Here is a 26044-nt window from a genome sequence, read left to right as displayed (position 1 = left end):
GAGCCACAGATAATCACTTAAGAGCCACACGTTGAGAATCACTGGTTCATGCACAAAATTTGGATTTCACTGTTCAGGGATTTTAAAGTTGAGCTTGTTGGTTTGAGGGTTGGCTGCCTTTTTATTTATTTTTTTTTATTATTGACTATTTTTGAGATTTGCACTGTTAGATAAAAATCCATGCTTAAGGCGTCACCCAGGTGTTTTAAAACTTTTGATTTAGAAAATTGTAAACCATGTCATAGATATATTGACAAATTCAAAAGCAATCAAATATGGAGAAATTGCTCTTTTTGTTCCTTAAGCCCACAGACTGTAATCTAAATCAATAACTTCAGTTTCACAGGAGCATAGCAGCAGTAAAGATTTGCACATACAATCTCACCCCAAAGACATTTCCACACTGCTGCTCTTCATCAGAGCAAACACAGATCTTTACTGCAGATCTTCATTGCAACATCAGAGGGAGTTGAGAGTCTCGCTGGCAGTTATTGAGGGAGGAAGGAGGGAATAAGTCTCTGACCTCTGCTGTACTGATTATTGTGAAGGTCTTTGGTACCTGATAGTCACACACTTACCCCTCTAAGATCCAGCCATCGGTGAGCAGTCAGTTATCAGGGAGGCTGTGAATGAGTATCTCCAATCCTGTCAAAAGTAAGAGGATGTGAAGAAAGCAAGGGGAAGGAAACAGGCTCCATAAGGATTTCTGACAAGTGGCTATCAAGAACTATTACAGATCTGAGCTGATAGAGCGCTGCAGACAGAGGAGTATGGAGGGATGCCACCCAGAGAGGAAATTACCCTCCGTGGAAAGCGTGTCCAAGAGATTGTTCTTTAATGAAATTGTGCCAAAAACAATGTCTGCCGGTGTCCAGAATTGATTATATAATTTTGGCTGGGTTGTAAAAATCCTGCAGCAGCAGAGAGAAACATTCTGATACAGATAAGAGGAGATGTATTTGAAACAGAGACGCACATTTTGTGTTTGTTGGTGAACATTAGCACATCTGCCTCCCTGTCCAAATGGCCGGGAGGAAATGAGGAGGGACGGTTTATGTGAGCACGGATGGCTTGTAGTCAGTGTGATGGTTTGGGAACGACTATGACAAATTCTAGGTTTGCTGCAGTGCAACAAACAATCGACTTGTCATAGGCAGACCTCAAACTTAAAGCATTTAGCATTTTAGCAACACATGCACCAAAGTAAAACAGCCTGCTATAGACTGCTATTGCATATTTGGTATGCCTAAAAAGGCCTTTTTGTATTTGCATGTTGACACTCAGCTTCTGCTGCTTGACATCAGCTAGAAAGCATCATCGTAAAGAAAATATGAGGGGAAATGGCACTGGTAGTTCCCGTTGCATCACTGGATATCTGAGAGAATGAAAGTAAACGACTCTACTTGGCCAGTGATTAATACAACAAAGACAACAGCAACTAGCCAACCAGTCAGAGAAAGGCGGGTCATGCCTTTGCATCCTAGAAAGGAAAATGGAGAGACTGAGGAGTGGGTATAATTTCACCGCCTGCACCGTGGTCGGCTCACGAAGCAAACTGCAGAGCACAACACTCCCTCTCTGGTCGGTCTTTGCAGTTGCACACCACCTCTATTTACAGCACCAGCTGCTGTCAAACTGCATCATAGAACAGACTGATCCAAACAGCCAGAAAGGAGAAAAAAGCATCAGGACAACTTCAAACAACACAATGCACAGATCAACATCATGTCCTGTCCTGTGGGACCACAGGTCACATGTTGATCAGTGGTCACAGAGCTTCTTCAACTTTTACATGAAACCACACATCCTTTGTAGCAAACATAAACCTTTTAACTTCATAATGTACTGTGTACGGTGTTCTTTGCGTGATACAACTCTCCCTTCTTCCTCTAAACATCACCAACATCTCTACAGCTAAAGAGCTCTCGTTTGGTCTCATCTGGGACGCTTCCAGTATTCATAATCTTTCTCCAGATTTTCTTTAGCAGACTTCAGTCTGGCTTTAAGGTGTCTCTTCTGCAGTATGGCTGAACGATTTGTAAAAATAATCTAATTGCAATTTTTTTTCCCCGATATTACGATTTAATATGCAATCATTATTAGATTACTCAACTTGTGCATTTTTCAACAAATTCAAGCAGTAAATCAATATTATAACCTACATTCAGTCAGGAACACTCATCATACTTTTAACCCTTTCATTGCAAAATGGATATAGCCTACAGCAGTGATCATCAACTGGCGGCCCGGGGGCCACATAAGGCCCCCCATATCTTAGCCTAAAAACTGCACAAATTTGAAATAAAATAAAATAAAAATATATACACAAAATATGTTAATTAGACCATTAAAAAAAAAATCTTCAGTTTATTTGAAAGTTCGGCCCCCAAAGTGCCTGTTTAGGAAGAAGCTGGCCCTTGTACAAATGTAGTTGGAGACCCCTGGCCTACAGTTTTACTTTGCAGAGAAGCCTCTGCTCTGAAGATGCTTCCTGGGTTAGTCAAGCAGCATGCTTCGTCTTTCCAGAGCACGTGGCTAGAAATCCCCGTATGGATGGACACATAAATGACGATGTGTATTGAAAAAGGAAATTATTTCAGAAGCAATTAATCCATAGTAGCATGAATCTGAAAATAAGGGTGCAGGGGTAGCTTTAAGCTATAAAGGAGGCAGCTGGGGTGGAGGAGGTTAAGCTTGTAAGGCTGCTGCAAAAATGAATGTTTTAAACTGCTATTTTGACATATTTCAAGTTTAAGAAATATTGCAACTTCTGCGATTTGTAAATTGCAGCTGGCCATATTGTGATTTAATTTAATTTGTGATTAATTGCCCAGGCCTGTCCTGCAGGACAGGACTTTTTCTTGGTCCATTCCTGTGCAGGGCTCTAGTGATGGTCTTCTTTGAGACTACTAGTTCCTGACTTGGCTAAGTCCTTCTCTGGAGTTTTGTCAGTTGTTCTGGAGTCTTTAGACACATCTCTCATTAGTTTTCTTTCTAGAATCTTTGAAATCTTTCTCCTCCTACCTCTGCCAGGCTTTTTCTGGACTGTGTGGCTCTCATTGAAATTCTTCATGATCCTTCTCACTCCAGTTCTTTGCTCTTGGAAACGCTGTGATAACTTTCTAGATCCTTCTCCTGCTTTGTGAGAATCAACAAATCTTTTTCTCAAGTCTAAACTGAGCTCAAACAGCTCAAACCCTTACTGAAGTTTTTGGACTGTATAAAAGTGACAACAACCCTCAGTTTAACTTTAATTTCTCAGCTTTGGGTATTAAAAAGTTAAAGCACATCATTGCAGAGCAGAGAGTCAGTTCTAAAGGAAGCTTATAATTTAGATCAGGGGTGTCAAACTCAATCGCAGCAGGGGTCGGATTCTGGATTCAGGACTAACCTGAGGACCTAACAGGGACAACCTTGCTTAACAGGTAATAAAATATGAAAAAAGCACTGATGATGAATGATTTTGACATTTAAAAAGTTAAAAAGATAAGTTTAAAGGCTCACAATCTGAGAAAAGTAAATTTATCAGTTCAAAAAGGTCAAAACATGAAATTTAAATGGAAAAATATTGTTTTTTAATGGCAAATATATTAGAAAGAAAGTAAAAATATGAAATAAAATTTGTAGTCATGAAATTAAAAGTCAAAATATGATTCAAAATTTTCAATTGTGAGTCTAAAAAGTCAAACTGTGGGATTATGAGGCCAAAGTTTGGAGTTGAAAATATTAAAAAATACAAAGTAATAGTTATAAAGGTCAAAATATCACTTAAAAATTAGAATTATGAATCTTAAAGGTCAAAATATTATATGAGAAGTCAAAATTATGAGTTGAAATGCTCAAACTATGAAATTTAAAGTCAAAATCCTAAGTTTGAGTCTAATTGTGAGATGCTACATTGAAAATACGAAATTAAAACAAATTTATTTCTTGTCCCACATTCCTGACTTCTTATCTAAATATTTTTACTCCTTACTTTTCAGATTTTAGGACTTAACAAGGATATCTGAAATCATTGAGGATAAGTTTACGTTTTTATACTAGAGAAAACCTGCAGACCTCAGACTGATGGGACAGATACAACAGAAATATGAGATCATCTTGCGTGCTGGATTTTGACCCCGAGCCTGTGATTTAGGCCCTGGTAGTTTTTGGTTTTTGTGAAATAATTTTAACCTGACACGTCAGATGGATGTGTTTCACACATCCATCTGGGAAAGCTCCAATAGAAACCGTTTGAGAAAAGGTAGAGGCTTTGAAAAATACTCTGAGGGTGATTGGATGAACGTTCTGTCTGTCACATCTCTACGGGCCAATCAGAGCAACAAAACATGTGACATAGCAGCTATCGAGCTGTGTACGTAGCTACAGGGAATAACGCGAAACATGGCGACTGTAGACATGTAAGTACTCGACTTTTGTCATTTTTGAAAAGAAAATAACTCACTGCTGTTCTTTGTTCTTCTTTTAACAAAGAAATGTAGTCAAGTTCTGATGAAACTGGTGCTTTAGCAGCATCCACGCCAATCTCTTCCTCCATAACTGCACCAGCTCTTGCTGCTGCTTGTGTACGACACGACTCTGCCATGCCTGAAAGTACTGCGCCTCGTCGCTGATTGGTCCTGTTACTTTCTAACCGGGCCCAAACGGTTCAGATGGGAGCTTTGCAAGATGAATTCAGTGAGAAACACGGAAACAGACGTATCCATCTGCTTTGCAAGGTTAATTCCTTGCAGTTTTTGATAAAAACTGGGGTGAAAAAGTAAATTTCCATAATTTTGTCCTGATCTGTAGGTGCACTTTTGTGTTTCCTTTGCAGGTTGTACTGATGTGGAGTTACTCTGCTTAAGCCCAGAGACTGTTCATATCAAATGTACTACATTTTTTGTGGTTTATTTTGATTTAAGTGTGTATTATCATTACTTTACTCATTTTGCAGTGTGCATCTTGGTAAAAAATCAGCTCTATTGCACACTTTGTGGGTCTTAAGTGTTTTTTATACATTTCCTGACTACTTGTGATTAATAGTCCAACTTGTTAACTGTCAGGGAAGCTGTAAAATGGCATAGTGAGAGTCTGATGTTATTATTTTGTTGTTTTCTGAACAATGAAAATCAAAACCCAAAGGTGTTCCATTTGTCATTATGCAGAATAAATGATTAAAGCAGCAGATCTTTACTTACAGTTATCATCATTAATCAAGCTTGTTTCTAATTAATTTCCCGTTAATTAATGAGAAAGCTGCAGCCGTCTAAGAACATTTAATTGGATGATTCTCTAATTGAAGAAAACGTCGATCAAACTTTTCAAGGCGCTTTGGTAGAACTCAAAAGAGCACATTAACGTCTCTGCTGTGGCTCTATTCATCTCATGTGTTTTCATTGAATGCACACAGCTGGGATGCCAACACAACTTCCCAGCATGCACTTTCTGCACTGCACTGAGATATTTTCCTCCTCTCTGACAGGCCGGGGGCGACTGCTTTCAGAATCAGGAGGAATCAACCCCGGAGAGAAAAAAGCAACCAGAGCCAGAAGAGGTGAGCTCCACTCAGATTTATATGGAAATAATCACATCTGACAACTGGGAGACTGAGGAGGCTCACTGCATTCAAATCTCCCTTTACAGGACTTTATTAGCTTGAAAAGTTAAGCCTGCTGCTTTCTGTGTAAGATTCTTGTTTTCAGCTAATCTCAGTGAAGACCACTGCATTATTAAGAGCATGCAACAGATCAGCGTTTTAGCAAGATTCTTTTAAGGCACCAATCACAGTCAGCACACAAACTTTGCAGTAATTGCAAGTTTTAACTTCATGGTATGAAGTACAGCTTTGCTGACCGTTTCTATTTAAAGTTACAAGTTCCTAAACCTCTTCACAGAGAGTATAAACAGCACAGAGTAATGTGGCTTACTCTGAATCAATCTATCAACAGGAATTAGACAGAGGGAGATGTTTGCAGAGAGGTGGCTGCAACAGTGTGAGCCATGATGGGTGGTGGGTATACGATAGATTATACTCCAGTACAGTGATCATAAACTGGCAGCCCGGGGGCCACATCAGGCCCCCCATATCTTCCCATCTGGCCCCCAGAACATGATCAAATTCAAATGTGCAGAGGAAAGAGTCTAGAGCAGTGTTACTCAACCCTGCACAACCAAAGAGCCAAATTGTTGAAAATTACCTTTGCAAGAGCCACAATCTAAGTGGTGAAAAGTTGAAAAAATGGATTAAATAGCATTAAAAGTAAATCAGAGATGGTAAAAATGGTCAAAAAAACAGCAAAAATGTGTGAAAAGGGGCTGAAATGGGGAGGAAAAGGTGGAAAAAGGGTCATTAAATAGTAAAAATGGGTGAAAAGTGACAAAAGAAATGAGTGGCAAAAACATGGCAAAAAATGGGTGGAAACTGACTAAAATGGGCAAAAAAAAGGGATTGGTATTTAATGGCAACAGGTATCTTAAATGGGCAAAAAGTGGGGAAAAGGGGGCAAAAATGGGAAAAAGTAGAAAAACTGTTGGCAAAAATAGGAAAAAAGTGGTATTAAATAGCAAAAGGTAGCCTAAATGGGTGAAAAGTGCAGAAAAGGGTCAAAAATGGTTAAAAGAAAAAAAGAAAAATTAGTAGCAAAAATGGTTAAAAAAAAATAGGGAAAAAAAGTTGTATTTCATGGCAAAAGGTAGCTTAAATGGGTGAAAAGTGGTGAAAATGGGAAATAATTGGATGAAAGTGGCAACAATTGGAAAAAAAAAAGTTGTAAAAAGAAGAGCCAAAAATGGGCAAAATAGGAAACTAGTAGTATTTAATGGCAAGAGGTAGCTTTAAAGGAGACATATTGTGCAAAAATTACTTTTTCAGGCTTTTCTAACACAAATATGTGTCCCTGGCCTGTCCACAATCCCCTCAAATACCAGAAAAATCCATTCCCTCTCCCCCTCTCTTTCTCCACCTTTCGGAAAATGTGTGCTGAAACAAAAAATGATATGGTATTTTGGGATTTTTTTTTTTGTAAACTCCCTACAGCTATTAAAGCCACTCCAAAATCAATTGAGAATTGAAACAGTTTAATCAGTAATGACTTTATGTTTCATCCATTTTTCAGAAATCCACCTGTCAATACATGTTAAACACATATTTATCAGTTTTTTCTTGATTAAATCTGTTGCTTTCTATGGAAACTTTTGGAAACAATGCTGCATTGAAAACATTACAACCACAGAAATATACAGCCTAAATATCTCAGTCGCCCCCTTGTGGCTGGCTGGGATTGATCTCACTTTTGGAGTCTAAAGACTGCACACATTTGAAATAAAATATATATAAAAAATATGTTAATTAGACCATTAAAAAAAATTATTTAGTTTATTTGAAAGTTTGGCCCCCAAAGTGCCTGTTTAGGAAGAAGCTGGCCCTTGTACAAATGTAGTTGGAGACCTCTGCTCTAGTATGTATGCTACTATAATCCATTTAACAATGCTTTACTTTCTGGAGGAGCAGTTTCCAAATCATGTTTAAAGATTAAATCCACTCCAGTAACTCACACATCGAACAACGTTTTTTAATCTGTTTTTAATCATTTTTTTAATCATTCTTGTCGCTAGCTTTAGCATTAGCCATCATAATGTTTCCCACAATGCATTGTGACGTGCTGCTCCATCGCTGCTTCAACATTTGAAGCTGGATGTGACAGCCTGAAGAGCTTGTAATGGAGAGAACGAGACACAGAGAGGCCGTGACGTGTCCCTCTGTCTCACTGCAGACAGAAACTGCTTTGATTAAGGACTCAAAAGAAGCCAATTCCAAAAAGTGCAAGGACCTTTTTTGTAAAATATTTTAAAGACTGTTTTTCCCAGAATGATTATTTTCTTCACTTTTTATTCCCTAATAGATGGTAGAACAAGTTTGTGCAAAAAAATCCTTAGACATTATTTTTATTGCATTCAATTAATAAACCTCATTTAGTTTCAATTTCTGTTTGTTTTTTTTCTCTTATCTTTATAGTTCCATAAAGTTTTGAAAATTTAAGTGACAAGGCTGGACCACATAAAAGACAAGGTTATCCAAAAAAAAAAAAAAAAATGGATGTTTAGAGCTTCATTTTGGACAACAGGATTGATGTTTAACAAGCTTATTAAGGCAAAAAGTCCAGACGATACACTTTTTCAGGCTTAAATATCAAAAATATGTGCCCCTAGCCTGTCCACAACCCCCGCCCCCCAAGAATAAGAACCCCCCTGCCCCTCTCTCTCTTTCTCCACCTTTCAGAAAATGTGTGCTGAAAGAAGCCGTTCTCAGATTTTCCCTTCATAATGTCATGTGGGGAGTTAACCCCGCCCCCAGGTTCAGTTGGCCCTCCCTGCTTGGATGAAAGCTCCGCCCTCCTCTCCTGATTCTCCTCTGATAAGCAGAGCCACATCCATTAAGCTACATCCATTTCCTGAGAGGGGCGTGGTCAGGGGAGGAGTCAGACAGCTCATTAACATTAAAAGACACAGACACAGAAGCAGCTCATTCTGAGCAGAAACAGAGGGGGTTTTAGACATGCAAAAATCCAATACTGGAGTGTTTTTAGAAACAAACTTCCCAGGCGTGTTTTATGGACCTCTGAGACCAATATAAGCTTGTCTTACAAGGGTAAAATATGTGACCTTAAAAAAAAAACAAAATCTGACAAAATCTGAAAATAATGACATGCCAGTCAAATAAAGCCATAAGATGCAACCTCTTTGCACTCTACACATGGGTTTATACCTGAATTGTGTACCTTTAAGATGGTAAACTGTAGATATACATGCTTCAAATCACAGAGAGCTGCAGGCTTTAGACAGCACGCCTTACGCTGGTAAAATAACACCCAGAGAGCTTCATGAAAAAAAAATGCCGGGGCCAAATTTTCTTCCCCGTCCAGCGCTGTCTGAGAGAAATCATAAAAAGAGAAGCAAACAGATGTAATACCACAGTGTAAGTGACTGACTACTCATAACCTGCAGAGTCAACACAGCCTGCAACCAACAGAACCTCTGAGAAACAAAGGAAATGAAACAGTGAGTTACAAAGACACGCAACGCCTGAATCACATCCCAAAAAGGAGACAACCAATCTCCTAAAACCTAATATTCAGTGTGCCAGTGTCACATAAAGTGCGTGATATTCAGCGCCCTGCCAAAGCCTCTGCATAACTGCCTTCCTCATCAGATTATTGAATTGAGTCACACCTGTTTGGCTGTGGCAGATGGTACAGCAAAAACAATGCATCTCATTTCAGTGCAGTGCAATACTGTGTAACTGAGCGACTGCCTTGCATTCCAAGTGGCATTGATCCATTTTTAGAAACACGCAGACTATTTGCACAAGAATGCCAGATTATTTCAAACAAGATCTCGACAAAATGCTGCAGATTTGACTTCACTGGTTTGCTTTGTGCCAAGAGAGATTTTTACTGAGAGAGATCCCGACAATTGCAAGTATTACAACAACGAAATGTGTCACTGATTCAAAGCAGCACAAGATAACAGCATTCTGTTTAAGACTCCATGTAGTGCAATAGTTCTACATAATGTGTAGCATATTTTTGAAGTCAGAAACAGTTTACTCCCCGAGGCGTTGGTGCTGTGCATCAAAACAAGATGCAAGAGAGGGAGAAAATATAATAACTCAAAGACTTCTGTTTCTTTAACGATGTGTATTTTAACACTAGTTGTGCTTTGCATTAAACCCAGAGAGGGGTTCTTTAAAGTTTCACTTGCTCCTCTTTAAATTTGTTTTTAAGGCAGCTGCAAACTCGACAAAGAGGAAGCAATGACTTGAATTGTCTGGGCTGATCTGATGACTTTCCAGGCTGCTTAAGCGACTTCTTTTTCTCTCATTAATGGTGCATTTTCACATTGTGTTGCAGCACTGACTCTCCCCTGCCTGCCTCCATCCTGTATGCACAGCACTTGCCATTCACCGTGGAGTAAACAATTTGATTAGTAATGATTGGCAGTTGGGTCTCTGCGGATCAATCTGCATTGAAGTGGCTTATATTCCTGTCACTCCTCCTCCTTCGTTTGTGCTCGATTCGTTAGACCGAGACGCTGAGAGGCACAGAGCTTCTGGTTTAATGCTCTTTAAAGAAAAGGTTCTTGTTGTAGACCTGCACCTGTTGGGCTTTGTAGAACACAGAGAGGATTTAAATAAAAATGGAGGCACATCTGCACTTTTAAAGTCAGGCACAGGATATTACCTTTCCTGGTGGACTGATCAGACAAAGAGACTCTTATTGATGTGGCCTTTATATTGACTGTCTAACACTACAGACCCACAGGGCTGCCTTCCAACAACATCAGGAACATAACTGCCAGGGCTTTAAAAGGAACACCACACAGCCTGATTGTACGTGGAAATTTTAAGCTTTTATTGGGCAAGGAACCATACAGGTACATTTCAAAAAAATTAGAATATCATGAAAATGTTCAATATTTTTTGTCACTCATTTCAGAAAGTGAAACCCATTACATAGACTCTTTACACATAGAGTGAAATATTTCAAGCCTTTATTTCTTGAAATGTTGATGATTATGGCTTACAGATAATGGAAACCCAAAATTCAGTGTCTCAGAAACTTAGAATATTACATAAGATTAATAAAAAAGAATATTTTATACAGAAATGTCAGGCTTCTGAAAAGCATGTTCATTTCTATGCACTCAATACTTGGTTGGGCCTCCTTTTGCATGAATTACTGCATTAATGGGCGTGGCATGGAGGCGATCAGCCTTTGGCACTGCTCAGGTGTGATGAAAGCCCAGGTTGCTTTGATAGCAGCCATCAGGTCATCTGCATTGTTGGGTCTGGTGTCTCTTGTCTTCCTCTTGACAGTAACTCATAGATTCTCTACGGGGTTCAGGTCAGGCCAGTTTGCTGATTTCCTTTTTCACCTGCCCACAGTGAAGCCAGAACTACCAGGAACTAGTTTACCGACCCTGGTGTTACTGTGTTTGAATGGCCTTACCTAACCTCATAGAGGTTCTGAGGAAGATGAGAGACACCAGACTGCTTTTAGAGCAGTGCTCATCAACTGGTGGCCCGAGGGCCACATGAGGTCCCCCACATCTTCATTTCCGGCCCCAGAACATTATTAAATTCAGAAATATGCAGAGCAAAAAAACAGATGGATTCATATAAGGCATTGTTTTTAAATTCCCTAAACCTATTAAGAAAGAAAAAAAAGTAGATTGATACAAAAATTGTCTAGATTGGTTAAATGTTTGATCCATTTTATAGAAATCCACCCATCACCCATTGTTAGAAAATATGCTACATGATTAACACATATTTTAAGTTCATTCTTGATTAAAACAACGGTTTTCTTTCGATGCAAGCATTTTCCTGCCTGAGAATCAAAACTAAAGACCGTTATCTTGCACAGGTTTTTCTCCCATCAGGACACACCATATTAGCACTGAACTCATTAATAGAGAACACAGCATTCAGCAAAAATATCTCAATCGCCCCCTTGTGGCCGTCTACGGTACAGGGACTGATCTTACTGTTAGTAGCTAAAAATGGCATGCATTTGAAATAAAATAAAATATTTAAAAGATATGTTAATAAGACCAAAGTGTCTCTTAACTAAAGTTTATTTGAATGTCTGGCCCCCAAATCAAGGAAAACCTTGGCCCTTGTACAAATGTGGTTGATACCGCCTATATCAGAGCAACCTGGGCTTCATAACCCTCCAGCAGGACCGCAGACTGATGGGCTCCGTGACACTTCACATAGATGCAGTCATTTGTGCAAAAGGAGCTCCAACTAATGACTGAATGCGTTAATTAGCATAATTTCCATCCATGAAAGATATCACTCTGATGCTGTTATTTTGGGGGTTAGAGCTGAAAAGTTTGTTTTCAAATCCCAGATCAATAGTGCTCTGATTTTCTTTGTATCCAAACACATAGAAACCATGGGTCAATAACTGTTTAAAGCAGGGTCAGATTTGTTATTTATCTGTTTTAAATCAATTCGACAGCTGACGTTAATTTCACTGCAGCCGCTGACACAGCTGCTGCAAGTTTTTTAAAAATGAATCTCTTCACAAAATCACTGGGACGTCCTTCAGAGAGTTGTTGCTGTGATAAATAAGATACACAGAGAAAAAGGAAAATCCCAAACCCACATCAAAGTGGGCGGCAACAGAAGCTGGCGAGAAGCCAGGAGAGTGCATTAAGCGAGACGTGGTTTGCCTGCAGATGGGAGGGAGAGTCAGTCTCAGATGTACTGACTACATCTTAAATGTTTACAGAATATCTAATATAAGGTCGTATTTAACCTCTGAAATGAACTCCGCTGAAGGGAACAGCACAAATGCAAAGGTGCCCGTCTCCTCCGTCTGCTTGTTGTGCTCCCAGCCAGGTGATAGATCTCTAACCCTCTGCCACACAGACTGATGTGTAACTGGATAATCTGCAAGCAGCCAGAACGCCTGGAGGCATTCTCTAAAGTGACATCGGTAAACACTAACAGATGCTTGGCTTGGGGAATTGGTTTCTAATGCCTGTGTGCAGTGCTTAAACATGCCATTGCTCAAATAGCTTCAAATAACCCAAAGAAAATTACATACCATTAATGGAACACATTGGAGCCAAATAATTGCTTTTAAAATGTTTCAGGGAATTTGTGAAAACAGCAGGACGGCAGAGAGACATCCACCAAACGCAGACGTTCTCCTAAACAGTGTTGTGTTTTAAATGGTGTGTCCTTAATAGTGTTTTCCTTCCCACCAGGTAAATAATTACATTCACTTCAAAGTATCAGTCATTTCCTTCATAGCTGAAATAAAAACCAGTGGGACCATGCAGCCATCTCTCACTTTAATGAAAGGATATGTTTAAGTCATATATTAAAGCATTATATTCATAGAGTTAGTCAGATTGTCATTACTTCCACTATGTGTTGTTTGTGAATGAGCTGCTTTAAAGAACCAAATCTTATATGTGAATGAGGAGAGCTGGATCCTATTTGACAGTTTTTCTGATGTTGTTATTGGACTGATCTTTTCTCCATACCCCTCTGCCACAGTAACACCATACGGTGGTTTATACCAGGCAGAGCAGGTTTAATCTGGACTGCAACAGGATAATTCAGAAAATAAAAATGAATGGAAAAAATAAGGACAACTGGAGTAAAAACATTTGGCTGATATAACGAAGCAGAAAGGGTGCAGACAGAGCTGAATTTCCTTGCTGAGCTGAGCCAAATGATCTAGTTCGGTGTTTCTCAACCTTGGGGTTGGGACCCCCTTTGGGGTCACCAGATGCCCTAAAAAAAACTAAACCCTTTCCATCACCCTTTTCTGCCTGTTTTTGCCACTTCTAAACCAATTCTTGCCGCCCAATACTGCCTCTGTCAACCCATTTTTCCATCCTTTTGCCCATTTTCACCACAGTTAACCCATTTTTGCCCATTTATATCAAATTTTCATCCCATTCCACCTAATTTCCACCATTTTTTGCACTCTATAGCTATTTCATCCACTTTTCAATCCCTTTTCACCACTTTTCATGCCTGTTTTTGCCACTTTAACCCATTTTTTGGTCATTTTTTCCACTTCTACCAAATTTTGGCCATGTATTTTCTTTGAAAATCCAATTTCACCACCTTGTTACCATTTTTAGCCATTATGAACTAATTTTAGCAATTTTTACCCCATTTAAATTATGTTTTTCACAAGAGTTTTTCATCTAAAGAAGGCTAAATGAACAAATAAAGAAATTTGTTTGTTGATAAGAGTGGTTATTACTCAGGTCAAATATAAAACATGGTTTTCACAGCTTAACTTTACGATGGACCATGGTTTTGCTGACCTCCATGGACCCCCAGTTTGGCTGGGTCCCAGAATCCTCCCCTTTTATAGCTCCTTATGGACGACCTTGTCTGCAAATGACTATTCTTGAATATTCCTGGCTGTTCAACCACTTCAGGTACAGAGAGGGTCCCCGGTCTCTGGCACCTTTATTTTGGGGGTCGTGGGCTGAAAAGGTTGAGAACCACTGATCTAGTTAACCCTCTAAATCTTAAAGGGGCTTAACACCTAACCATTTTTCCTTTGATTTCAAAGTCGCAGACAAAAAAATCAAATAAAATCATGGGAGTCTTGCTAAAGTCGCAGCTTGCTCCCGTTGTCTCAGTCGTTAGGTGTAAGGTGGTCATAAGACTCGATTTTAGCTGTTTTAAAGCCCAACCCCCACCAGGACCCCTGCAGAAAAAAAGAAAATACATGAGACATTGCTGTCAAAAACAACATACTTTAATTGTTTTCCTCCAACAGAGGCCTTTTCCTACCTAAAAACTTCATGTATTTTTTTTTTCTAAATGTCAGATAATCTTACTACGACATCCTCAGCTTTGCACCGCTGTTGAGATCTTTAGTGCACCTCCTGGAGAGTCTGGACCTCAGATTTTAAACTGTGTGTTGTTCCTAAACATCTAAACACTAATAGCTGGCCTCAATCCGCTCGACTGCCTGCACACATTAAGCATCATTATCTAACGAAGAGTAATTCTACCACGAGGAACAAAACGAGGCCATCCTGGTCTCCGGCAGCTGCTGAATGACGACATTGGCAGACTCCTTAACCCTGAGCTGACGGCTGCTCACCTCTCATTGGTTGATCAGTCGTGACAGCTGCGTGCCAATCAGACATCTCGGATGGCTGCACTGCACAGGTGGATGGCATCAGCATCAGCCCAGGGGCCTGGGGAGCACACCGCTCACCAACATGCATGCACATACATGCATTCACGGCTCCACACAGTCACAGAACACTCCAGCAGAGAAGTCAAACATGCACAGAGGAGGGGTGAGGCAGCCTTCATAAAGGCTAATATTTATTCAGAATTAGGGGAGTAGATGGGCTGTGGGGGCATTATAGCTGCAAGCCAGGGGGCTAAAGCTTACTGCCTGATGCTGGGTAGACTGAATGTATGTTTGAGACATTATTTCCACTATGGCAACCACATCATTGGCCTTCAACAGTGCAATTCAGAAACCAACGGGTGATGCTCCTGAGACTACACCCATGTTTAAAACCCTAACAACACAATTCAGCATGCTTTCACACAAGAGAAAAGTCAATATATTAACAAAGCTAGTACAGATACCAAAAAACTAGTACAGTTACCAAAGCAGCTAATCATTAAAACAGCCCATCCTACCTTTCTTTCTTTAGAAAGCATCTACAGAGCTTGATGTGGAGCTATATTTCCATGTGCATCTGCTCTTTGAGTTTGAGGTTCAATCAGTTTCCCCCAAAAGTTTCTAAAAGCACCTGTGCTCCTGCACATCCTGCTGTGCTTTGGCATCTTAAGATAGGTTTGCAAACACAGCGTGACTCAAACAACTCGATCAGTTGTAAATAAAAGGAATTCCCAGAGGCACAATTTGCGACACGTCTCCAGCTCTGTAAGCCAAGTGTAACTGTCTTTGTTTAAAGTGCTGCAGAAAAAGTCCCAGGCTTGGTCCGAACTAGCATTGTGGCATCACTTAGCTGCAGCACTCCACGCTGTTCCTATGCAGTAACCTCCAGTAACCAGCTAGTGTTAGGGCTGCATCTCAGGGACACTGCACGCCTCACGCACGGGGAATTTTAAGATTTGAGGTCTCTTCCTTTTTTTTTCTTGCACCACGAGCGGTTATCAGTCAAACTAGACAGTAAATTAAAAAAATACAGAGCCATATTTAGCTTGTTGTAGCAAATATGTGCATCCTCTGTTTCATGATGAACAGATGAAGGTCACAAGCTAAAATGCATCTGTTTGATAAAGTCGTCCCCCAGTCGTCAACTATTTATGAAGCTTTTCAGTTTCCACACGGTTCAAAATGTAGCAGGTAAAGAGAAACACAGTACGACAAAAACACTTCTGGTTTGTGCTTTTCAAAGTAAAAGCCCACTTTAGCTTTTCTTTGGAGAAACTCCCTTTGTTTGCTTTTATTTTGAAAAGCTACCAGTAGGCTTCGACACTGTGCCAGGGTTATTATAGTTTAGGATTTTTCATTAGTTTTTTATTTTTATTTAGTTTTTACCTCTTGCTTTAGATTTCAGTTTAGTTTTTATTAGTTTTTCCTGCTGGTTTCTTAGTTTAGTTTAGTTTTTTTGTTTTAGTGTTAGTTTTAATTTTAATGTTGTTTTTTTAAATTCAGTTTTTATGTTTGTGTACAACTCACGACCCAAGATTTACCATTGTGTGAAGTCTTTTGCAATCAAATCAGGCCACTTTACTCTCTCTGGGACTCAGTGTTCATGTCAGACAGTCTGCTGCTGAAAAACACTGAAATTAAGGAGATTTTGTCACTAATTTTATTTCATTTCAGTTAGTTTTGTCAGCACAGAATGTAATTTTAGTTAGTTTTTGGTTTTCTCATAAAGCTCAGTTTTTATTTAGTTTCAGTTAAGTAAAATGATTTTTACCTTTTAGTTTTAGTAAACTATAATAACCTTGCACTGTATACTGAATTCTGTCACTTGTAGGAAGGTTTACTGAGGTAAAACTTAGGAGGAATGACAGAGCTTTGACAGCAGGGAGACAAAACCAACATGCAACTAACTCGTGTCTGGAATGAAAGCTGTTATGGCAGCAACAGCTGCAAGCAGAAAAACATACTGCCACTCTGAAACAGCGGTTACTCTATGGAACGGCGAGGAGCGCTGCAGCCATGTGATGTCACACTACCTGTGCAAATGTAATCATGGCGGCCTCCTGGAGAGTTTAAAAGCTATTTAGGATATCTAGTGATTTTTATAGTTCAATATGCATATGAGAGATACCGATATCTATCCAATAAGATGCAATTGAACTGCTGTACCTAATAAAGAGGCCAGTGAGTGTATAAGAAACAACAAGGAAAAAAAGCTTTGTGGAGACAGTATGAACCTCTTTATACCACAGAGAATTTTCAGACAGTTGACGGCGGAGTAAACGCCTTCTGGACGGTATGAATAAGCAACAATATGGTCGGACAAATGGCCGGATGGCACAACAAGTCATGTTTTTTCTCCTGACTGTCAACACACCCTGTGTGTTGTCCTCATTGTGCAAAGAGACCATGATGTTTGGACTGTAAAAGGATGGAAGAAGTGTATGTCGACTTTGGACAGCAATTCTATCTACCGTTATAGGCTTTCTTTACTGGCCATGCCTGATTCTATCCTGCTCTGTCATGACAATATGTGGTTCAGGGGTGTCAAACTCAAGGCCCGGGGGCCAAGTCCAGCCCATGGAACAATCATATCCGGCCCCCAAGATCATATAATAATTGTATTCTAACTGGCCCACAACTATGAGGTCTGCAGATTTCCTCCAGTATAAAAATGCAAACTTCAACTTGATTATTTAAAATATCCTTGTTAAGCCTTAAAAATCTGAAAAAAGTAGAGTAAGAAAGAATTCATAAATAGTCAAGACTGTGGGGAAAGATATTAATCTGTGTTTTTATTTCATATTTTCAATTATGCATCTCAAGATTATGACTCAAACTTATGATTTTGACTTTTCATTTCATGCTTTGACCTTTTCAGCTCATAATTTGGATTTTATATCTGACATTTTTATCTTTAAGATTCCCTATTTTAAATTTTAAATCAAATTTGCCCTTTTCAACATCTAATTTTGGCTTTTTAAACCCATATTTTGTCCTAAAAACTTGTGATTTCTTTTTTTTCATATTTTGACATTTTTAATTAATAATTTTTACTTTTTATATCATATTTAGACCTTTTAAACTACCAATTTTAAATTTAAGTAATATTTTAACAATTTTTTAGTCATCATTTTGAACTCTAGCTCATATATTGATATTTTCAACTCCTAATTTTGCCTTTTTCACCCCATATTTTGACCTATCAGACTTACAATATAAAATTTTAAGTCATATTTTGACTTTTAAACTCGTGATTTCAAATTTGAGCTCATATTTTGACCTTTCAAATTTATGATTTCAACTTTTTCCTTATAACCTAACTTTTTCTACTTTTTGGATTATCAAATGATTTATCATCAGTGCTGTTTTTTCATATTTTATTGAATTTTCTTACTGGCGAAAATTAGGTTGACTGTCATGGTTAAATGTTGACCCTGGTTAGGATTTCAGGTTAGACCTAAATCCAGAATCTGGCCCCTGCTGTGATTGAGTTTGACACCCTTGATCTAGTTTGTTGTGAGTCTATGTGAATGCAGCATAGAGTGGGCAGATAATGAGCTGCACTTCTTAACGTCTACAGTACAGGGTGTAATCTGTAGAGCCGGCATTGCCACAGGTCTTGTAATCCAAAGGAGCATCTTCTACAAAGATATGGTGTGTTTTGGTCACATAAAGTAAATGCAAACATAACTTTTGTTGATTTAAGGAAATCCAAAGTGCATTTTTTTGGCTCACTTTGTTTACGTCAACCTTCTGGCCAAGGCTCCCATTTCAACCAAAGATGATTGCCTTAATGCACTATTAACTCTGGAATCTGTGCTGCTCAGGAGAACAAAACAACACTTTCATGAATGTTTCAGTCATCCTGCTCAGTGGGCTAAGAGGATTCACACAAAAGCATCTTATCTGTCAAAGCCAGCACCTTCTTTGGCTGCATCAAATTCACTCCCAGCCTATAAATGGGACAAAAGTTTTGTGTGGCAAAAACCATGACTGGCAGAGAATTCAGAAACTGTCTGATGTTAATTGCCTGAAGCAAAAGAATTGAAACTATCAGCCTAATCTTTGAGCCACAAAACAGATTCCTCTACCTCCCCTGCATCCCAAAGACATTTATGAGCGTTTCCTGCTTGAATTACAAACCGCCACGTGTCTCCTGTGGAACATTAATGTGTCAATCTTGCTCATAATGACTCTTTATCTTTTGAACCTTACAGCAAAGGATCCAGAATCAGACTGCAGAACTCGACACAAAGCACTCAGACGACAGCAAGGAGGCAGCGGGAGGCGGCAGCAGAAAGACAAAGCCGAACAAACACGACTGAGAGGACGGCGGAGCATCCAAAATGCAGAGCCCCTGCATCGCCTGGAGGATCTTTTCGAAGAGCACACACTGGCGCACTCTCACAAAAACATATGTGCGCTTGACACACACACACACCTACACATCAACACACACACGGCTACACACTAGGGCTGTCACTTTTTAGTTGAAATTCAAGCATTCATTCGAACCTGAGGGTGAAAGTTCATATTCCAGCTGAAAGTCAAAATACACCCTCTATCAGTGCACCATGCAGTCGAAAGTAGTTTACCATTCGACCCAGCAGAGGGCGCCCTCAGAGAAACTTGTCCGTTGCTTACCCTCTTAATTAAGAATAATGCTATTTTACAACGGAGGGCCTTAGCAAGCGGGGCAACGAACGGACAGTTACAACACATGTCAAAGCACTTTGTAAACCCATGTTTTTAAAAGTGCTATATAAATAAAGTTATTATTATTATTATTATTATTATTATTGTTATTAACGAAACATCTTAAAACGGTGTATGGAAATATTTTGGATTCTACAGGCAGGATTCTGGCCTATTTGAAAACATGCTACTGTGAGCAGAACAGCGATGGATGCTTCTCAATAAAGCGGCTTTCTTGGACCCTTGGTTTCCTCGCCTAGTCCATCTTTCACCTAAGCCGAGGAATCTAGTCTGTGATAGCTTATCACACAAAATGGAGGACAATTAGAGAGAAAATGACTCTAAAGAAGAAGAGAAGGCAGCTGCGTTGGGTGCGATGGGTTCTCTGTTTGGGACAACTGAGGAGATTCATGAGGGAGACCCCTCTCACTGCCGACTGCAACCCACTGCTTAGGTGGAGCGACACCCGCAGCTCTCAGAGCTGGCTCGTAAATATCTGCGTACCAGGAACCTCTGTGCGCTTTGAGCGTGTTTTCTTTAGCGGGTAATATTGTAAATAAAAAGAGAGCAGCAGATTTAATTGACAGGCTTGTCTTCTTAGTAAATAATCTAAAAAATAACTACTACCATTCTAGATGCCACCAAGGTGAAAGTTTAATGCAGGGGTGTCAAACTCAATCACAGCAGGGGTCGAAATCTGAAATAAGGTTTAACCTGAGGGCCTAACAGAGTCAAGATTTAGCCAAAAACTGTCAATTGTGTTTTCACAGGTAATGAATTTTAGGGAAAATTAAACAGTGATAATACATGATTAAGATTTCTACAAAGGAAAAAAAAAAAGTCAAAATGATTAAATGTTACAGCATCAATGTTACTGTGTCCATGTCAAATAAATGCTAAATATATAAATGAGTTTAAAGGCTCAAAATCTGAGATAAAAACCCACCTTTATAAGTCCTAAAGGTCAAAGTACAAAATGAAAAGTCAAAACAAGATTTCTAAAAGGTAAAGATATGAGATAAATTACAAAATCAATAGTTTAGAAAGTCAAAATAGAGGATAAAATTCAAAATTGTGACTCTAAAAGGTCAAAATATGAGATAAAATTCTTGATCAGGAGATTAAAAAGTGAAAATATGGGATTAAGAGTCAAAGTTAGGAGTTTGTAAGGTCAAGATTTGATTAAAATGAAAAATTGTGACTCTAAAAGGTCACAATATGGAAAAAATGTCAAAATTATGAATTTAAAGGGTCAAAATATAAAATAAAAAGTCAAAATCCTAAGTTTAAGTCATAATCTTGGGATGCAAAATGAAAATACAAAATGAAAACACAAATTGATTTCCTTCCCTCATTCCTGACTATTTCTACTCTCTGCTTTTTCTAATTTTTATAACTCAACAAGGATTTTTTTTTTTAATCTTCAAGGTTAAATTTACACTTTTATACTGGAGGAAATCTGCAGACCTCATAGCAGCAGGCCAATCTTAATTATGATATGATCTTGCGAGCGGGTAAAACTGCACCATGGGCCACATTTGGCCCCTGGACCTTGAGTTTGACACCCCTGGTTTAATGCTTAAATAGCAGCCACAGTGGTTTAGATCCCAAACTTATGAAATTGATCTTGTCGTCTTCAATCTGACATTCTGAACACTGGAAATGTTTTCATTTAAATGGTTACAAGGCAGTTACTGTCGTTATGTTGCACTGCTGTTGAGTGTAGCTTAATAAAGATTGAAATTAACAAAGTTGATGTTTTTTTTACGTGTGTTGGGGCGCAGTGCGGTGGTGATGGTGCGGTTCGAATAAGTTCAAACATCACATTGTCATATTCTAAATTTGTTTGAAGATGTTTTTTTAAAAGGTGACAGCCCTACTACACACACTAAAATCTGCATTGTTTGCAAACGCTGAGACACTGGAAATGTCGACAACCGTCATCTGAAAACTCCCATAGTAAAATGGCATGCATTCTAGAAGTTTCTTTTTTAAAAGGTAGCAATGGCACTGGTAACTTGTTTCATGATTGTTCATTTGTTGTTTACTTATCTGAGTTTTATTCTGAGTGAAGACACTGCTTTCTAAATGTGTGATCTTTCTAGAAAATTCCCTTTGCACTGGTGAGGTCTGACACTGTATCCTGTGATAAGTATATCAATTGACAAATAAAAAGTACTCTACTACTACTCTTACTACTACTACTACTACTTCTACTACCCAACTTAGACTATTGTTTGTCACTCATTGTAGCAAGGTTAATTTACTCCTCCACGTTTTGAAATATAGAGGCTCAAGTTGGCTGGCCAACTGTTCAACATTTAATATTTCAGCACTCTTTCTGCCTTTAACACTCCTGAGGCAAAGAGCCAAAGACTCACAATGGGTCGTCTCCCTGAGAATGTGCCATGCACTGAGTAGTAACTCCTAGCTACATGTATCTCTCTGTGTTCTCTGACCTTTCTGTGTCCTTTCAATAAACTGTAATTTTCAGTAAATGTGTGAAGAATAAATGGTTCTTTGTGGGAAAGAAATGAGTGAATATGTTTGTGATCAATAGAGGGAGAAAAGGTTGCACGGTGCAAAGCGCCATCAAAACTTATGGCTCGTAAATATTAATTACATTTTACGAGGAATGGGTTATCTGGGACGTCTGAGGTCGAAATCAGAATTATGACTCAGAATTATCCATGACTTCTTTTAGAAAGGTCAAACTGAACTTTTTGTTCAATCTGCAAATCCAGATTCTTTCACTCTCACCTTCAGGATATTGTGTGACCTGACTGACTTTAAATTTTCATGCACAACTTTAAGAGGAGATTTAACAGAATCCATTTCACAGAGTATAAATTTTATAGTTTATCAAAGTCTTATTTGATCACTGAAACATCACTGATTAAAAACACATAACTGTATAAGGTCGGACTCTGCAGAAGCCCAAAGAGGACATGCAGCTACCCTAAGCAGAAGCCTCCATGGTTAAAAAATGATGGAAGTGCAAACAAAGTGAGGTTCCTTGAGAGTCCACTCAGGCTGACTGCATCCTAAAATGCTATTTCTAAATCAGAAATATACACGTCTACAGCCTCGTTCATTTAACAATATTGGAGTAGTTACTGCCTTGTGAAAAGATCGGATTTTAGGGTGTTTTCACACTAGAGGCCTGGTACCGGATCCGAGTGTACTTGAGTTCAAAAAGTCCTGTTCGTTTTGGTTAGTATGAAAGCTATTTTGAATTTAGATGACTAAACACTTATTTAGATAGACCATCTTAGAAATTTTTTGCTTTATTTTACTACGTTTGTTCAGCTAAATGCTACTATGCTAAATATTACACACTGCACCTTTAATCCTCTGAGCTGCATGTAGATGTGCAGATACGAAGAGTGAAGTTGCTGGGATCTTAAAAAGTGATTTTAATCATCCATGGCTGCAGGATGGACTTTTGAACCGGGTTAAAACAAAAACAATCTTTGCTCAGGTCATAACCCAAATGGTTGCTATGGTAGCTTCTTCTTCTTTCTCCTGCTTGGTGGGATTGTAAACCAGGTACATGCTAGTGTGAAAGCAAGCGGGCGGGGGAAACGGGGAGGGGGAGGAATCACGCTGCACCATGGTTCAAAACAACTGGGCCGAGTGTGAAAGCACCATAAGAAGAAGGGCTGGGGCGTTTTCTGTGGTACAAATGTCAGAAGCAAGGGCTGACCATGAGGTCCAATGACCTTTCCCTCTGACTTCCAAATTCTGATGTGCTAATCTGTAAGAATTGAATGCAAAGTTTGAAGAAAATTCCTCAAAGAATTCTTGAGATATTGTGTTCAAAAACAGGAGCCTAATGACCCTGATGTTTGACCTATGACCTCCAAAATTGAAATACTTAATCCTTGAGTTAAGACAAATGTCTGTGCCAAGTTTTCTGAAAGTCCCTTGCAAGTTTTGCATCTTCTTATATATTTAATTATTTGTGCTGGAGCAGCCAAGATGGCAGAGCAGAGTTGGGTGAAGGCCGTGAGTGCTACATGCACCAGGTGAACAGCCATGCTGCTGGAGCTGCAGAGAGGCGTGCAGCAGAGCAGGTCAAAGAGGAGACATCAGAGATGCCATCGGCAGTTTATTTTGTTGGTATAACCTGTTAAGGTAAACTACTTTGATGTAAATCAGGTTGAATATTCCTGTAAATAAATGACGTTTAATCTGATGTTTAGATGTAATATTTAAAATACTTTCAATAGATAATTTAATTTAAAAAATCATTATCTAATAATAGACAAATAGATTGAGAGAAATAAAACTTTAGAGTTTAATGCTAATATAATAGAATATAAATGTAAATTATCAGAGGCTTTGATTTTAAATGGACAGATATAATAGATAACAGATATAAACTTGGACAAAACAATGGACACCCACCTGTCCCACAGGGATTCATTCAAAAGAGTAGAGGACAAAAAGGATGTATACAAAGGACCCCGAAGAAGAAAACAAAAGAGGGAGGGGCTGCAATCTTAAACCTAAGCCACCCTGATTAAGGAGTTTCCTTCAGGTGGATACAAACATACAAATGCCAGGTAATTCTGTTCAATTATAACCAACAACACCGCACTAAGGTGCATTTTTACCCTGTCACATTTGCAGAGTTGTCAGAAGTATTCACCTTCATTCCTCAGGTAGAAATATAGATACTAGTGTTTAAAAAGACTTCTGTAGAAGTTGAAATATCAACTCAAGCTTTTTACTCAAGTAAAAGTATAGAAGTACTGGTTTCAAAACTATTTAAAGTATAAAAGTAAAAGTAATGTAACAGGGAGAAAATGCCATTAAGGACAAAAGCTTAGGCCGTGCCACAGGGGCCTATAGTGCACTAGCCCACCTCCCCAAAAAAACATTTTTCTAAAGGCCATAATGACTGTAACGTTATATTAAAATGTTAATGTTGAAAAATTTGGGATGCACCTGTTTCAGCCTCATTTATGCCTGTTGAAAATGAATGCATTTAAGTACAATGCAAACACATTCAAGAACCATTTATGTGTACTACTGAGCATTAACGTGTGTTTCATGGAGATATGATGACTAGTTGCCTATAAGTATTGGTCTTCCTGGCTACCAACCTCCTCAGTGGTGATGGTTGGGACATTTCCCTTGAGTTCTCTTGAGTCTCTGCCACGGACATCTTCATACTAGGCTACATACGTCTGATATTTCCTTGCTGGAGTGTGACGTGATTTGCATCATGTGAGCAGTTGCGATGGACCGCGTACAAACCAATAGGGTGTCAGAATGGTATTATGTTTATACTTCTCATTCAACCACAGTCAAGTTCACTCTATCCAGATGGTGCAATTTATCTGGATAGTTTTTTTTTGTTTATTTTTTGGATTTTTTGAACGATGACAAGCCATAATGAAAACAAGCTGAAATGAAACGGGAGTAACGAGGCTATTTTTAAAATGTAAGAAGTAGAAAGTACAGATAATTGGGTGAAAATGTAAGGAGTAGAAGTAAAAAGTAGGCTGGAAAAATAATTACTCCAGTAAAGTATAGATACCCAAAATTTCTACTTAAGTAGGGTAACAGAGTATTTGTACTTCATTACTTCACACCTCTGCACATTTGGACCAAAATCACAGTGGTGATCACCCTCCCTGTTCACCTGATCTAGCACCATGGGACTTTGTCCTGAGATCAAATCTGAGCTCAAAGGAGCATGTTCAGAGTCAGAAGCTAAGAAAAGAACCACAGAGGTTCTGAGACAGAAGAAGACCGACTGCACTGCTCTGGTCAGTGAAGACCTGAATGCAGCAGTGATTGAAGGAGAAAGACACTGAAAAATGTTGATGTTCATTAAAAGTTAAATACAGCATTAGCCTTGTTTTTAAATAGCCAAACCTCGTATGTACAGACTGGCCAGATCACAGACAAAATGCCTCTGGCCTCAGCTACACATGAGGACAAAATTATTCACCCCCCTAGTTTTTCTCAAGTATTCCCCAAGTGCTGTTAAACAGAGTGGAGAGTTTTTAACACAGCTTTTCTAAAGATCCTAGTTTTATTTTGGATACTGACGTTATTTTACTCTGTGCACAGAAACAAAGTTATTTCACTAAAACCAAAAACAACCAGGGTCTAAATTATTAGCCCCCTTTAGAATTAACCTATTAGTGAAGCCAAAGCAAAAACCACCGTTAGTCAGTGAGGGGCCTTAACTTTGCAATGCTCAAAGCTTGTACAGTCAAGATAAAACCAACAGTTACATCCCAGTTTACACACAGAATAAAAGCCTCAGAGCTGTAACTAGAGATGGCACCATGCCAAAACCAAAAGAAACCAGTTTGGACTGGAGAAAAAGAATCGTTGATGCTCACAAAGCAAGAGAAGGATCTAAAAAGTTATCACAGCGTTTCCAAGAGTCAAGACTGGAGTGAGGAGGATCATGAAATTCAATGAAAGCCACGCAGTCCAGAACAAGCCTGGCAGAGGGAGGAGAAAGATTTGAAAGACTCTGGAAAGAAAACTAGTGAGAGATCAACTGCCAAGACTCTAGAGAAGGACTTAGCCAAGTCAGGAACTAGTACTCTCAAAGAAGACCAACACTAGAGTCCTGCACATAAATGGACCGCGAGGTTGCAGCCCAAGAAGAAATCTCTTCAAGCAGAAGAGACACAACTGAGCCA

At 39.0% G+C, this 26044-nt stretch overlaps 1 protein-coding gene across 1 annotated transcript in view; it reads left to right on the top strand.

Moving 5' to 3' along the window:
- The window catches only part of luzp2 (leucine zipper protein 2), a 364593-nt gene extending 344368 nt beyond the window's left edge, over positions 1–20225 (top strand). The window contains exons 11-12 of the mRNA XM_041791985.1: positions 5468–5539; positions 18893–20225. Coding sequence (XP_041647919.1) covers positions 5468–5539; positions 18893–19000 — 180 coding nt within the window. The 3' untranslated portion in view covers positions 19001–20225. The remainder of the gene's footprint in view (positions 1–5467; positions 5540–18892) is intronic.
- The last annotated feature ends 5819 nt before the right edge of the window (positions 20226–26044 follow it).

This window comes from Cheilinus undulatus, linkage group 1, assembly GCF_018320785.1.
Source record: "Cheilinus undulatus linkage group 1, ASM1832078v1, whole genome shotgun sequence".
Lineage (NCBI taxonomy): Eukaryota > Metazoa > Chordata > Actinopteri > Labriformes > Labridae > Cheilinus > Cheilinus undulatus.
The sequence above is the reverse complement of the archived record's forward strand: the minus strand, read 5'-3'. Positions and strand labels throughout refer to the sequence as shown.